At 35.3% G+C, this 14,281-nt stretch overlaps 5 protein-coding genes across 5 annotated transcripts; 3 read left to right on the top strand and 2 right to left on the bottom strand.

Moving 5' to 3' along the window:
• Window positions 1-268: 268 nt before the first annotated feature.
• I206_102718 (endoribonuclease YSH1) lies at window positions 269-3,210 on the bottom strand (the record flags this gene model as incomplete). Its single annotated transcript, XM_019154824.1, has 10 exons — window positions 269-412; window positions 507-763; window positions 829-970; window positions 1,040-1,294; window positions 1,355-1,651; window positions 1,719-2,149; window positions 2,218-2,555; window positions 2,645-2,736; window positions 2,790-2,835; window positions 2,942-3,210. 10 exons carry the CDS (start codon window positions 3,208-3,210, stop codon window positions 269-271), a joined length of 2,271 nt encoding a protein of 756 aa, XP_019012227.1.
• Window positions 3,211-3,685: 475 nt separating this feature from the next.
• On the top strand, window positions 3,686-5,040 carry I206_102717 (uncharacterized protein; the record flags this gene model as incomplete). The annotated part of the gene is made up of 5 exons (XM_019154823.1): window positions 3,686-3,756; window positions 3,865-3,998; window positions 4,068-4,199; window positions 4,277-4,580; window positions 4,668-5,040. The coding sequence occupies 5 exons, from the start codon at window positions 3,686-3,688 to the stop codon at window positions 5,038-5,040; spliced, it is 1,014 nt and encodes a 337-aa protein (XP_019012226.1).
• A 426-nt stretch (window positions 5,041-5,466) lies between these two features.
• Window positions 5,467-7,245, bottom strand: I206_102716 (histone acetyltransferase type B catalytic subunit; the record flags this gene model as incomplete). Its single annotated transcript, XM_019154822.1, has 7 exons — window positions 5,467-5,574; window positions 5,642-6,003; window positions 6,069-6,255; window positions 6,337-6,426; window positions 6,491-6,820; window positions 6,916-7,049; window positions 7,185-7,245. The coding sequence occupies 7 exons, from the start codon at window positions 7,243-7,245 to the stop codon at window positions 5,467-5,469; spliced, it is 1,272 nt and encodes a 423-aa protein (XP_019012225.1).
• Window positions 7,246-7,725: 480 nt separating this feature from the next.
• Window positions 7,726-10,830, top strand: I206_102715 (uncharacterized protein; the record flags this gene model as incomplete). The annotated part of the gene is made up of 8 exons (XM_019154821.1): window positions 7,726-8,247; window positions 8,310-8,476; window positions 8,538-9,006; window positions 9,077-9,436; window positions 9,508-9,714; window positions 9,770-10,369; window positions 10,443-10,583; window positions 10,645-10,830. 8 exons carry the CDS (start codon window positions 7,726-7,728, stop codon window positions 10,828-10,830), a joined length of 2,652 nt encoding a protein of 883 aa, XP_019012224.1.
• Window positions 10,831-11,400: 570 nt separating this feature from the next.
• On the top strand, window positions 11,401-14,193 carry I206_102714 (uncharacterized protein; the record flags this gene model as incomplete). The annotated part of the gene is made up of 10 exons (XM_070202613.1): window positions 11,401-11,606; window positions 11,737-11,771; window positions 11,838-11,918; window positions 11,994-12,287; window positions 12,399-12,543; window positions 12,618-12,843; window positions 12,910-13,071; window positions 13,127-13,293; window positions 13,362-13,982; window positions 14,070-14,193. The coding sequence occupies 10 exons, from the start codon at window positions 11,401-11,403 to the stop codon at window positions 14,191-14,193; spliced, it is 2,061 nt and encodes a 686-aa protein (XP_070058714.1).
• Window positions 14,194-14,281: the final 88 nt, after the last annotated feature.

Below are 14,281 nucleotides of genomic sequence, written 5' to 3'. Positions count from 1 at the left end.
CATGTCGATATCGCGAAACCCATCGAAGGAAGAATCGATGAATTGGTAATCATCATTAGATTTTGCATAAATGAAATATCACGAACAAACGTCTTACTCTAAAATGAATTGAATGTTCCATCATAGATCATAGACAAATGTAAAGGAAGAATTTGTAATATAATCATTATGCTATCGTATTCATGCAAAACATCTAGAAATACAACATGATTTATCATTTGAACAAAGATGAAAAATTTATTTCAAAATTCCCATTTAAAAAAGCAAATTATGCGGTGATAGTTATTTCATTTAAATTAAGATTAACGCCTGATCCAATAAAACGTCTAGAAAGAGGTTGTAAAGTAGTTAAAGCCATTTCCAATACAGTTTCAACTCTTTTTTTCAAATCAGATGAATCAGATTCAACTCTCTAAAACAAAGTAAAAAATGAAAAAAAAAGATTATAATTCAGCTTTATTTATGAGTTCAATATGCAATATTGAACGCAAATAAGGAAGACTAACCATTGATATTAAGTCAAGTTTGGCTATTACCTCATCAATATTAATTGTCATGAGTAATAATTCATCTTCTTCTCCTTCTGCTAAAGATAAATTAGGTCCTGAGACATTACCAAAATGAGCTTCTAAAAACATTTTTATCTTATCAAATTCTTCATTTCCCTTTATTAATTCATTTTCATCCGAATTACGATTAGTGGTATCATCTTTATGAGAATTGGAGTGATCATGATGTGAATGCTGATGCGGATGCGATGTGACTGTATAACAATCTCAATTTCAATTCTCATCTCAAGATGTATGAATACATCAAAGAAGAACTTACGTTTTACTGTAGCAGGACTACCGTCAATACCTAATAAAACAGCTAAAGCACTATCCGCTATCATATCATTACTTGAATTAGAAGACCATTGAATTTCAACCACCATTTCTGAGATTTGTACAACTTTGACAGCATTCATAATCTTTATAGGTGAATTACATTCTCAGTCTAAACCCTTGAAATTCTTTAACATTTGAGAAAGTGAACTCACAGTAAAACTTGCTTTTCCTTCTTCATCAAAACCTTCTTCTACTTCTCCATACATCCCTTCCAGATGCCAACGTATAACACTCCAATCTACTCCTATCGGTATAGATTGCTTTTGTAACAATGTACTCGTTGATAATCCAGTAAAATCTTTCAAATCTTTTGGATCAAGTAATGTATATGAAAAATCTTTCGATACTAATAATCCCTTTAACGGTGTACCATGTACAGGTCGATCAGCAGCTAGGGATCCGATAGCCTAAAGATTCGTGGTCAACATCTCAATTCGAAAAGCATAAGGAAGATGGAATTTACACACCTTGACAACCCTTTCTTGCCTGAAAGTCAAAACTAACGGTTCACAATTCCTAGGTGTATGAATATTGATTTCTTGACCTCTTGTAGCATATGTATCTCTCAGAGCTGCTCTTAATCTACCCATTTGTGAAGCTTCTCCATGTACTAAAACTATATGTTGAGCTCCTATCTCTTGAATGAATTTCGAATTTTGTGCGTAATCTACATGAGCACCAAAAGAAATTTCCTTTACAGTTAATCGACGAGGTATATTTCCTCCTTTTAATGATTCAATATGATCAGGTTCAGAAAGTAAGGTCTAAATAGAACGCATAATTTTGCTTAAGCCTAAGTTCTATTTTGCCTGTAAAGAAGATTTCACTCACTCTAGCCATTGTACCTTCAATAGAATAACCAGTAACTATAACTCCATTTTTACTATCAGCAGCCCAATCTTCTAATAATTCTCTTGATAAACCAAATGACATGAATTGTGCAGAAGCCATTACTACACAAGGACCTTTATGTTCATTTAATTTTTTTGGATCTTTTAACCATTTTACAAATTTAAAATCAAATGGATTATCTCTTCTTGCAAATCTTGATCTAATATTTTGATTCATTGTATGAACATAAGTTTTATAAACTCTCATTCCTCTTTGAAATAAACCAGAAGCGAAATAAACAGGTATATTTTGAAGTTCTGGATGTTCTGACCAAAATTCATCTAATAATAAAGCTAATTCTTGTCCATTTCCAAAAGAAGGTATTGGCATTAAACATCTTCCTCCTCTTCTAACTATATTTGCAACAAGAGCTAATAAGAAAAAATATAAAAATGTCAAACAAAAATTCAATACTGGTGCCCCTCTAATTTTTACTCACTCGTAAATTGTTCTTCCTTTTCTTTCCTATCTGGAAGAGTATGTACACCAAAAGTACTTTCACAAATCATTACATCAGGTTTAATAGGTGGAATTTCAGCTACAACTAAATGACGATCTTCTTCTCTTGAATAATCTCCCGTATAAAGTATTTTAAGTCCAGCAATTTCAATCATAAACATTGAAGCTCCTAATACGTGACCTGCATGATAAGGTGTAAATCTTAATCCACCAGAAATTACTATATCTTGATGATAATCTACTGCTATTGTTGATTGCCATGATGATTGAACGTCGGCTTCATCATATAATTTCCCAGAAACATCAGGATTTTGATCACTAACGATGCAAGGCAAGGTCAATCTCTCTTGCCTGGCACATGAGGGAAAAGCATAACAACTTGAACAGGTTGAAGCTGGGATACTCACTTTATCCGCACTGTATCCATCATTGTTAACCCGTAAATCGCTTTCGTAGCATGTGTCATGTATACTTTTCCATTCCCATCTTTGAAATTCGTCTAAAATATAAAATGTCAGCGACTCTCTTTCAAGATTAGACTGTTCAGCTCACCTTCTCCATTATATAAGGCAAAGCGGCCGCATGATCAACATGGAAGCTATTCAGTCAAAAATTCATTCAGCTCAAAGAATCAAAAGAAACATGAGATAAGACAATCAGATATAGTTCTATGATATTTCACCATTTGTACAACTGAAACCTACTGAGTTACTAAAATAGCATCAACAGTTGACCAATCTACCTCATCTATAAAAGGTAAACTTCCTAAACCAGGATGAGCAGGATGTAAACCTGCATCACAAACTATTTTTTTACCTCTATGTTCAATTACACAACATGATCTTCCAACTTCTTGTCCTGCTCCAAGCATAGTTATCGTAAGAGGTTCATCATCTCCTGCAGGTGAAAGTACTTGAATTGGAGGTTGAATAGCATTTTGCGACTTATAATGTCTTCGAGGATGACGATGCATCTTATTTAAATGTTGCGCTTCTGCCACTTTGTATGTAATTGACAGCTTCAGTCTCCGTCTTTGTATAGATTGATAGAAGGTATATCTGAGATTCCTATGGTGTACACTTTTAGATAGACAGACGGTTAATGATATTTTGGCTCTTAAGGAAGGAAGGAAGGAAGGAAGGAAGAAGGAGAATGTGGAGGTTGATTTTTTCCGGTAATGCTTTCGAACGATTCTTGGGGAAATATTGACCTTTCTTCCTCTTCTTTCTCTATTCTTCCTGCATATATTTCCGAGTATCCTAAGGTGTATATCAAGTTGGTCAAGCTAACCCCGAATAGAACTGCTACAAAAGTCAATCGGACAGGTCGAAAGGAACAATCAAGTATCCTAACATTCCTTATATCGACCTTTGTCTCTTCCGCTTCTGATCAAGATCTTTGCAAGCGATACTCTGATTTGACACGTTATAACTTACACAACTGAAATCATGTCTTCCACTCTCAATGGTAATGAAGAAATCCAAAATGGAGGGGAAAGTTCCAAAAGTGTTGCAGTAAGGTAAGCCATTTTTCCTTTTCCCCCTTTGATTTTCTTTCCTTGCTCAAATTGTACAGACTGATGAAGCCTGCTTTGAAAAATAAGCTAAAATATGTAAATCTCTTATAGTCATACAGTCGATTCGGGATTATATGAACATGCCATAAATTCAACCAATTGGATATATAATGTTGGATACTTACATCAAGATTGGGCGGATGTTAATTTAACTTTTTTTCAAAGTGGATTAAAAGCTCATCGAAGTGAGAATTGAACTCTCTCTACAAAGATATTAGAATTAAGCTAATACATTTTCCTAATGTAATAACTAGTTCTTCTTGCTAAAAGTCCTTATTTATCAAATATTATGAGAAATGTTGCTCCTGGATCAAATATACATTTAAATTTTGCTGATGAAAATATAAATCAAGAATCAGTTCATATTACATTACAACATCTTTATAGTGAGATTTCCTCACTCAATCAAATAATATGTTTGATTTGAATTTCAATGATTGATTAATGATTATTTTGATTATAGATCCTTCACATGATTTAATAAAACAAAATAATGCTAAATCTATTTTGGCTACTTCATATCTCTTTGGTGGAATGCCTGAACTCGTTAATCATTCATATGAAATTATTAAATCTTCAATTGATCCTTCAAATATAATAGAAATGATTGAATGGTTATCACAACCTGTTGATATACTTTCTAATGGATTTAGAAATGGAAATGGAGATTTAAATAATACAAATCATAATCAAATTTTAAATAAAGAAAATTGGGAAGAAAATGAAAATAGATATGGTGAATGGACAGCTAAATTAAAAAAAGATGTGTAAGCCTTTTTTTTTTAAAGAATTCTAATCAGTAAAAAAATAAACTGAATTAATTTTTAATGATTTTTTTTTTTTGGTAATTGTAGAATTGATTATTTATTAAATCAACTTTTTGAAAAATATTCAATTTATGATTTAACAAAATCAAATGAAATTTTAAATTTATTTTCAAAATTACCTTATGAATTATTTAAATTTATTTTAGAATCAAATAAATTAAAAATAAATTCAATGCAAGAAAGATTTTCATTTACAAAAAAAATTATTAATCAACGTAAAAAATTAAATAATAATAATAATAATAATTCAAATTCAAATTCAAATTTAATAATTAAAAATAATAATTTAGTATTATTAGAAGAAAGTGTTGTTTTAGCTTTTAAAGGTGGTGAAGGTATGGAAATTCATATTAGTAGAAAACCTAAAAAAACTAGACAACTTTGGAAAGTTGAAAGTTGATTTTGTTTTATTTTTAAAAAAGATTACAATTTACTTTCAAATGCAGATACCTTGAAAAATAAAAGTATATATAAATAAATTAAAGGTAATAATTAATACTCATTTCAATCATCACAAACAAAATTAATATATCTTCATTGTATTTATCTCAATTAATTTTAATACTTCAAATCATTCATCATGAAAATGCATAAATTCATCATTCGATTATACTTGTCCAATCATGTCATTCAGTCTTAAGGATATATGTAAGTCACTGAGATTCAGATTGACTTAGCCCTACTCAATGCATTACTGGCATTGAGTTTCTCCAGGTGACACGATTTGCGATTTGGTAACTCGCATTTCCACTATGCTATATATTCTTAACTTTATGCTGCTGTCTCTTCTTCTTCTTCTTCATTTCATGACACATGCTCATCAGATCTAATGAAATGTCATCTCTAATATCCTTTCATAATCTTCAATTACACTTTCATAAGTTTTTGCTAAAGCATCTTTACGTTCTTGAGGTGTCATCTGTGATAACATTTCCTACAAATTTATTTGATTAGTTTGAAAATGATAGGTAGGTAGATTTAAAAGGGATATCATTACTTACATAATTAAACCTAAATAATCGAGCTTTAACATGTAATCTATATTGTTTAACTTGATTTTCATTTAATTGATTTAATTCTTTTAATAAAAGCATTTCTAATAATCTATCAAATTGCCTTTTTGCAATTTTATATTTTTTTCTAATATTCTTTTCCCATTCTATTCTTTGATTTATTTTATCTTTATCATTTCCTAATCCAACAATATTAAATAATGGATCAGAAATTATATCTTGTTTAATTAAAAATCTTAAATCATTTCTATCTCTTAAATCTTCAAATGCTTCTGCTGGATCTTCTACTGTTAATTCTGCAACTTCAGAACGAGATAACATTGTTGAAAAAAGTGTTGAATATAATTTAGCTTTATGGTTTAATATCCAAGATGTCTATTAGCTTTAATCATATTTACTTTTGATGGTCACTTACATCCATGACCTTGATTTTGATATGGCGGTAAAATCACAAATTGACTTAATCTCAATCGTACTTGATCTGGATAACACCAGAATGGATAAACTGATGTATATCCTACAAAGTGATACGTATGTATTTCGCTGTTAGGACGTTTTCGTCTTTCGTACAGCGTTATGAATTCCCAAGAGTCTTCATCTTCCTAATTAGTCGAGGTCAATCAGCTAAATCGCCCGATTGTGGAGCCGTTTCCGGCAGATCAATTGACTTCGGGCATACTCACATGAACATAACTTCCTCCTTCTATGAACAGTAAGATGAACAACTGCATCCTCCTGTGATATTCCCTAAATCCAGGTGTATTCCAATTTGACTGGTATATTCTGATCAGCTTGGTCCTTCTGAGTTCGGTATGCCAAGGATTCAGATAGGCTCACTTTATACATCTCAAATACAACCGCACCTTCATCATCCTCTTTGAATTCTCCTTCAACCTGGGATCCTTTAGCCTTAGCTTTGCCCTTGGATTTCCCTTTCGTCGTTGCAGGTGGTCTAACATATGAACCTATCTTATCCCCAAGAGGTTTAAAATTCTCTGCATCTTTCTCTACTAATCGTTTAAAGTCCAAATCCGACTTGGTATAATCTGGAGGAATAAATTTATATAAAGTTCCTTCTATCTCATCTGCTGGTGTAGCTGTTGATGTTATTTTGGAATCGTAATTTATCGATAAATATTGACGTAAAGAACCTGAAGCGAATTTTAACTATATTGAGAGCTTTATCAGCTTATATCCTGTCGTCTATCATGACTGCATCTGCTGAAAAGCAATCTCCGGGATGAATGAAAAGCCTTATTTACCTGTATATCTAATCCTTTATACCCAAATATCTTCTCATGTTCACCGAATATAGGATACGTGAACGAAGGGTTAAATGGTTCAATAGCTTGTTGTTCTTGGTATTGAAGTACATCTTCATCCTCAGGATCCCTGACTACCAGTAATGGGAATGGATCAGCTACATCCGTTCACTTTCACTTTAAGATACATTGTTACCAAAAAACATGAAAGCGTTGAATCAAACCTCGCTTATCCGCTGACAGCAGCAAGGACGATAACGATAACTTACCAAATTGCAGATTTAATACCTCGTTAGAATCACTCAACCACTCAGCTAGATCTTCAGACATGTTGTAAATGCTTTTTGACGTTTTGATGATTGTTGACAGAAATTGAAAGCAAGTAAATGGACAAAAACAGAACATTAATTTAGTTCAATCGCATCAAAACGCGTCCTCGAAGGGCATCTAATTAATAGCGCGGTTTGAAAGTAGGCTCACGTATTCACCAAAGTTAGCTTGTTAGCGGGCCTATCTTCAACGCCACGGTGACGCACTTTCAAGGCCTTTCGGCAGGGGCGAGACTCACCTCACACTTGTCTACATCTCGTTAATTCATCACATACTAAGACCATTTTATGCTTTTACAGCTCACTTTGTAGATATATCATCTCTGATTACCTATCATACTTAATAGTCTATACGAGCTTTTACTACAATCCCGATATTCTATCGCTCTACTCCTCTTGCTGGTAACGCCTATACTCTCTCATATTCTCACTCTTTCTTCACTCTTTCCCGCCAATTTAACCTCTTAGACAACCCGTCAAGATGTCAATGGACGGTGACCTTATTGCGTTGGTCAATAAATTGCAAGATACCTTTAATGCCATAGGTGGAGATGCAGTTGATTTACCTCAAATCGTAGTAGTCGGTTCTCAATCTTCTGGTAAATCATCAGTTTTAGAAACTATAGTAGGAAGAGATTTCTTGCCAAGAGGACAAGGAATAGTAACTAGACGACCATTAATCCTTCAACTCATTCATACTCCTGAGTCTTCTTCTTCATCAACAGGACTATCTGCAGGAGCACATAACAGTTCAGTAAGAAGATCTCCTAGAATAGGTGGAAATTTAGGTGATGAGAATCATGATACTCAAGGATATTTACCTGATCTCAATCATACCCCTACTGCTGGTGCAGGTATAATGCGACCTGGTGGAAGACAAATGGACGAGTATGGGAATGTTACTTATGCAGAATTCTTACATATAAATAGAAGATTTACGGATTTCGAAGAAATTAGAAAAGAGATTGAAAATGAGACTTATCGAGTTGCTGGTCAAAATAAGGTATGTGGTCTGCTTCAACCCCATGTATTTTCCGTGGAGTGTAAGCTAATCGTCATATTTAGGGTGTATCGAAATTACCCATCAACCTCAAAATCTATGGACCTGGTGTACTGAATCTCACACTTGTCGACTTGCCTGGCTTGACCAAAGTGCCTGTCGGTGATCAACCTACTGATATAGAGAGGCAAATCAAGAATCTTGTGTTAGACTACATATCCAAGCCGAACGCGTGAGCTTTCTTTATTGAGGTCGAATGAACATGAACTGATCAGCTGACATGCCTGCAACAGTGTGATACTAGCGGTCTCGCCAGCAAATGTAGATTTAGCCAACTCAGACGCTCTAAAACTAGCTCGATCAGTTGATCCTCGTGGATTAAGGACTTTAGGTGTACTGACTAAATTGGATTTGATGGATGCCGGAACCAACGCTTTGGACATCCTAACTGGCAGAACGTATCCCCTCAAACTTGGTTTCGTAGGTGTAGTGAACAGAAGTCAACAAGATATAATGCAGGATCTGCCTATGGAGGATGCGCGACAAAAGGAAGAAGACTTCTTCAAAACCCATCCGGTCTATCGCAATATTGCCCATAGGTGTGGAACGAAGTATTTGGCTAAAACTCTCAATGCGGTTTTGATGACTCACATTCGAGAGAAATTGCCGGATATGAAAGCTCGCCTGAACACCTTGATGGGTCAGACTCAGCAGGAACTGAACGCTTTTGGGGATGCCACTTTCCTAGGTGAACAACATCGGGTGAGTCGGAATCACCTAAGCTGAAGATGCTTTCAGTCTGTCATCGCTAACACTGGTTGCTAATGTAAAGGGCTCTTTGATCTTGAAATTGATGACTGAATTCTCGAGAGATTTCGTATCTTCAATAGAGGGAACTTCATTGGAGATTTCTACCAAGGAGTTATCCGGAGGAGCAAGAATCTACTACATCTTCAACGAAGTCTTCGGCCATGCTCTCACCACCATCGACCCAGCTCAAAACCTATCATTGTCGGATATAAGAACTGCCATCAGAAATTCTACTGGACCTAGACCAAGCTTATTCGTGCCTGAAGTAGCGTTTGATCTTCTGGTTAAACCTCAAATCAAGCTATTAGAACCTCCTAGTCTGAGATGTGTTGAGCTGGTTTATGAGGAATTGATGAAGATCTGTCACAACTGTACTTCTCCTGTGAGTTAGCTTCTTATCTCATCGGTAGGTATCAGTAAGCTGATGGCCAGACGCCCTGATTCGGTCAATAGGAATTACAACGGTTCCCTAGATTGCTCACACAATTGATCGAAGTCGTCTCAGAGCTGTTGAGGGAAAGGCTGGGTCCTACATCGGAATACGTATCCAGCCTAATTCAGATCCAAGCTGCCTACATCAACACGAATCACCCTGACTTCATTGCTGGTTCTGCAGCGATTGCTAGAGATAGTCATCAAGCTTCCTCTCAAATGGCCAGAGTGAGCTTTGACATAATTGAAGCTCTCAAAGTACAAGCTGACAAGCAACACGTAGATCCCATCCCAAGCTAGTTCGCCCGATGACGAGGACGAATCAGCTTCTTCAGACGGCGCAGGTTCAGCACCACCAAACGGACAACCACTCAACAACCTTCATCCCAGATCGGCATCGACCTCAGTACCCGACATCAGGCGGCCAAGCGTTGCTAAAGGTAATGTCGCCAGTGAATTATCGAAATCAAGAAAGCATGAACGCACAGCATCCGGATCCAAGACTATCCCACAAAACTCTAACCTTCACTTGAATCCGAACTCAAACATGTCACAATCAGCAATCGTAGGGGGAGGTATCTCGCCTCATGGCGCATCCGGAGCTGGAGCCAAACAGAGTTTCTTGAATTACTTCCTTGGTGGACCCAATGGATTGGACGAACCTCGACCGTCTTCGGCACCTGGTTCATCCATTAATGACAGAAACCTTCATCAACATCATCAATCCAGATCAAGTAATGGAAGTAGCTCCAAACAACAACAATCTAAAGATCTTTTACCTGATCTAAGTACAGGACGACGACCTGGAAACCTTAGATCTGGTTTCGGTATGGATACCTCATCCACGTATGATATGAAATCTTTAGGTAAACATCTTGAAGCTGTAAGTCATACGTATATTCTTGAGTAACTCAGATGAGCAGGTGCTGATTGACTGGCACTTCTTCTGACCGCAGAATTCACCTGATCATCCCTTACAACTCACGGCAAGAGAAGAAATGGAAACTACCCTTATTAGATCATTGATTGCCAGTTACTTTGGTATCACAAGACAAACAATACAAGACTTGGTACCGAAATCGATTATGCATCTACTGGTAAGTTTGGATTACGTAGATATCGAGTGAAGACTTTCAAATAACATCGTCCGTTGTACAGGTAAACTTCTCGAGAGATGCAATTCAACAAAGATTGGTAACTCAATTATATAAGCCTGATTTATTTGCTGAATTACTGTTTGAAGACGAAGCATTGGTATCGGAACGTACAAGGATCAAAGCTTTGTTGGATGCTTATAAAGAGGCATTCAGGGTGTTGAGTGAAGTCAGCTTGAAATCGACGTAAAATCCCACATTTTTTCACTCTTTGATTCAGAACATGATAAGGAGCTAAATAGATAAGAGTATCAAGCAATCACAATATGTATTCTACAATGTTTTTCGGTCATGCATTGCTCTTTCCCTGCCTTCAGGATTATACATCTACTTTGATGCTAAACACTGCGGATAAAAGATTGCATTATTGATAAGAGATGAACCCGAATGATTTGCTATAAATAGTAATTGTAACCAAAGATATTGTGTAAACAAATGAGACGGCAACCAAAACCTTAATTTAGTTCCTTTGTTCCTCTTACCGGACATTGTATTTAACTATTTTGACAATAATTACCTTTCGTTATAATCATCATTAAGCATTGAAATCAACTATTCATAGGAAATCTGATCTTTACCTTAGATCAGAAGTAAGTAAAAGAAAGGAATTAATCCTTTTTTATATTCGATTTTTGTTGATCTTGATAATTCACTCATATAATATCGCTCCGACCAACGCATATTTGTTTACCTAATTCGACTAGATGAATCGATAAAATTCAATAACCAAAACAACCTTTTGACATTAAATTGGTCGAATATGATGACAATACATCGAGCTAATCGACCATGGGTTTTATTTTTATTATTATTAATTTCATTATTACTTCTTTTTACACCTTTTACAAATCATGGATCTGATAATAGACAAAGATTAAAAGGTGTAATTAATAGTGTAAAAACTGTTACTAATGGACAAGGTAATAATAAAATTGATGAAACTTGGGGAGAAGCTGATAAGATGAGGTGAGTTTATTTCATCATCATATAAATATCTAAGAAAATCAAAAGGGCAAGAGGGATTTTTAAAGAATTAAGAAGGAATTTTGAATGAACATTTATTTTAACTAATTATTCCGTTTTTCGCATTTTTTAGGGAATGGGAATTTAATAGAGCTTTACAATATGAAGGTGAGTATATATAGCCCTTCAAGAATGAATAGAATGAATTTATAAAATTCTAAATTTCTGAATTAGGTACTGGATCAAGAATACAAGCTTTTATAGATAAAGCTAGATCAGGTCAACCTTTTACAGTATCAGTTATAGGAGGTAGTGGTAAGTTAAATGAATTATACGTTGTATTACAAATTATAATTGTTTTATATCATGCTGATCTTTGTAATTGATTAGTGTCTAAAGGAAGAGGCTTGAAACCACCACCAACATCAAATCATTCCCAATCCAATGATATACGGCAAGACCAAAATGAAGAACAAGCTATAACAAATTTAGATATAACTGAAGATATCTCTTCGACAAATCCCAATAATAAAGCACAATTTGGAGCAACAACGTTATATTCGAAAGAAAATTTACATGTACTGATTTTCGATTGGTTAAATACTACTTTCCCTAATCCCCAAAATAGGTTTATTAATGGTGCCCAAGGTGGAGTTGGGGCTGGATATTTCGGATGGTGTTTTAGTCAGTATATCATTCCGCCTTATTCGTCCTGTATTCATATTCAAATCCAGCACAGCAGATCCTAACGCTCCCCGAGAGAATCGCTGACCATCCTGTTTCTTTCTATTATAGAGGAACACATACCTGAAGATTCCGATTTAATTTTGGTGGAACAAGGGATAAATGATTTACTGGACATGGAGGTAATTAGTCTTTATGAGCATTTACTTAGGGGTTTATTAGAATTACCAAATAAGCCTGCTGTTATCAATGTGGAGTAAATACCATTCCCAATTTATTTGACTCATGCTCATCTCGATATGAGAAGCTAATTCCCTTCATTTGCTTTAGGACATTCACAACCCTGTTCCCCTCATTGTTGTCCTCTTCGGCATTTCATCAAGGTGTTTTGAATTTCTACGACGTTCCATCAATTGCAATTCGAGATGTCATCTTACCTAGATTATTGGCTGATCCAAGTAAACAAATGCCAAGGTGGTTTAGAACCGGTGAGGACGTCACGCTTAAAGATCCCAAAGCAAAAGAATATGGAGGAATCGCTGTTGATGTGATGCACGTAAGTCTATCCTAGAGTCACCAAGATGCAAAGGGGACTTTCAAACTGATAGGCATACTGGCAAAGATTTCCGCAAGAGGACATGCATTAGCTGCCGGTCTAGTCATCCGTTATCTTCAAGATCAAATCGAAAGATCTGCTCCACCATCGTATTTCAGAAAAGCTCTAAGTCGATTTGCCTCTAGTTACATCAAGAAACCACCTCTGCGCATACTCGACGTCCCTTCTGTGAGTCCTCATAACAGTATCTTTATCAACAATTTTACTAAATTTGATATTGTAGACCTCCCTTACTGGTCAATTCGATCCTTTTCAACGTGATTCTAGACATATTCCAGTTTGTCGATCTGAGAATTCTGGCAGATCTCACGGTAGAATATCTAGTGCTCAGGACGATCATTCAGCCGGTCATGGAATAGGATTGCAGCTTGCCGAAGGATCGGAAGGGTGGTGAGCTCATATTCGATGTCACAAGTAGCCATGAGATCTTGGCTGAAAAAATTCCAATTATTTTGTAGGTCACAATGGTCATGGGACGAAAAACGATATTTGATATCGAAACAACCAGGTTCAATAGCGATATTCGATTTTATAATTTCCCCACCGTCCAAGGAAGTTGAAGAATCGAAAGAATCGTTATTATTAGCTGAATCTGATCCAATGGAACAAGGTATAGAAGGGTTACTCATAACTGAATCTGATTATTCGAACGAGGAAGAAGTGGAAGGTGAAGAGAGGGAGTCACAAGTAGAAACAGATAATGAAAGTGACCGAAATGAATTTGAACCTCTTCCACTTGGTGCTCGACCAGGAGGACCTTTCAATCATGGAGATAATCGTGAAATTCCCTCTAAACGCTCTAAACGATCTCGTAAACATTCTCGATTTTCTTTCACACCGAAATTGTCCTCAATTTTGCCAATAGAGCAGGATATTTTGAAATCAGATCTTGAAAGTAGAAGATTTATTTCCAAGATAAATAAAAGACAAAATAGAGGATCAGGAGGATCAATTTTTATAGGATATCAAAGAAGTGCACATTTAGGATTAGGTAGTGTATGGTGTTGGGTTGATGATGATAGAATAAAAGGTACTCAAGTTGATGGATGGTGGAAATTGGATAAGAGAAATATGGGAATGTAAGTAATCTTTTGGATTTGAAATTTATTTTAACTTGCCGATATTGAAGAATAAAGCTGATTGGGTTTCAAATTTTTATTACATAGGGTAAAAGAAGTCGCTTCTGGATTACAACCTGGTAAACATACTTTACGTTGTGAATTATTAAAAGAAACTCTTGATCCATCTGGAGGAAATGAATTTAGATTATTTGCTGTTATGCACGATTAAGTGGATGTAGTGGATTTGTAAGGATCAGATTTTATCATGCTTTATCATTTTATGATATTTGTATAATTGAACATTTTCATCTCTTTCA

This window comes from Kwoniella pini, chromosome 3, assembly GCF_000512605.2.
Source record: "Kwoniella pini CBS 10737 chromosome 3, complete sequence".
NCBI lineage: Eukaryota > Fungi > Basidiomycota > Tremellomycetes > Tremellales > Cryptococcaceae > Kwoniella > Kwoniella pini.
This window is presented reverse-complemented; position numbering and strand designations above follow the sequence as displayed.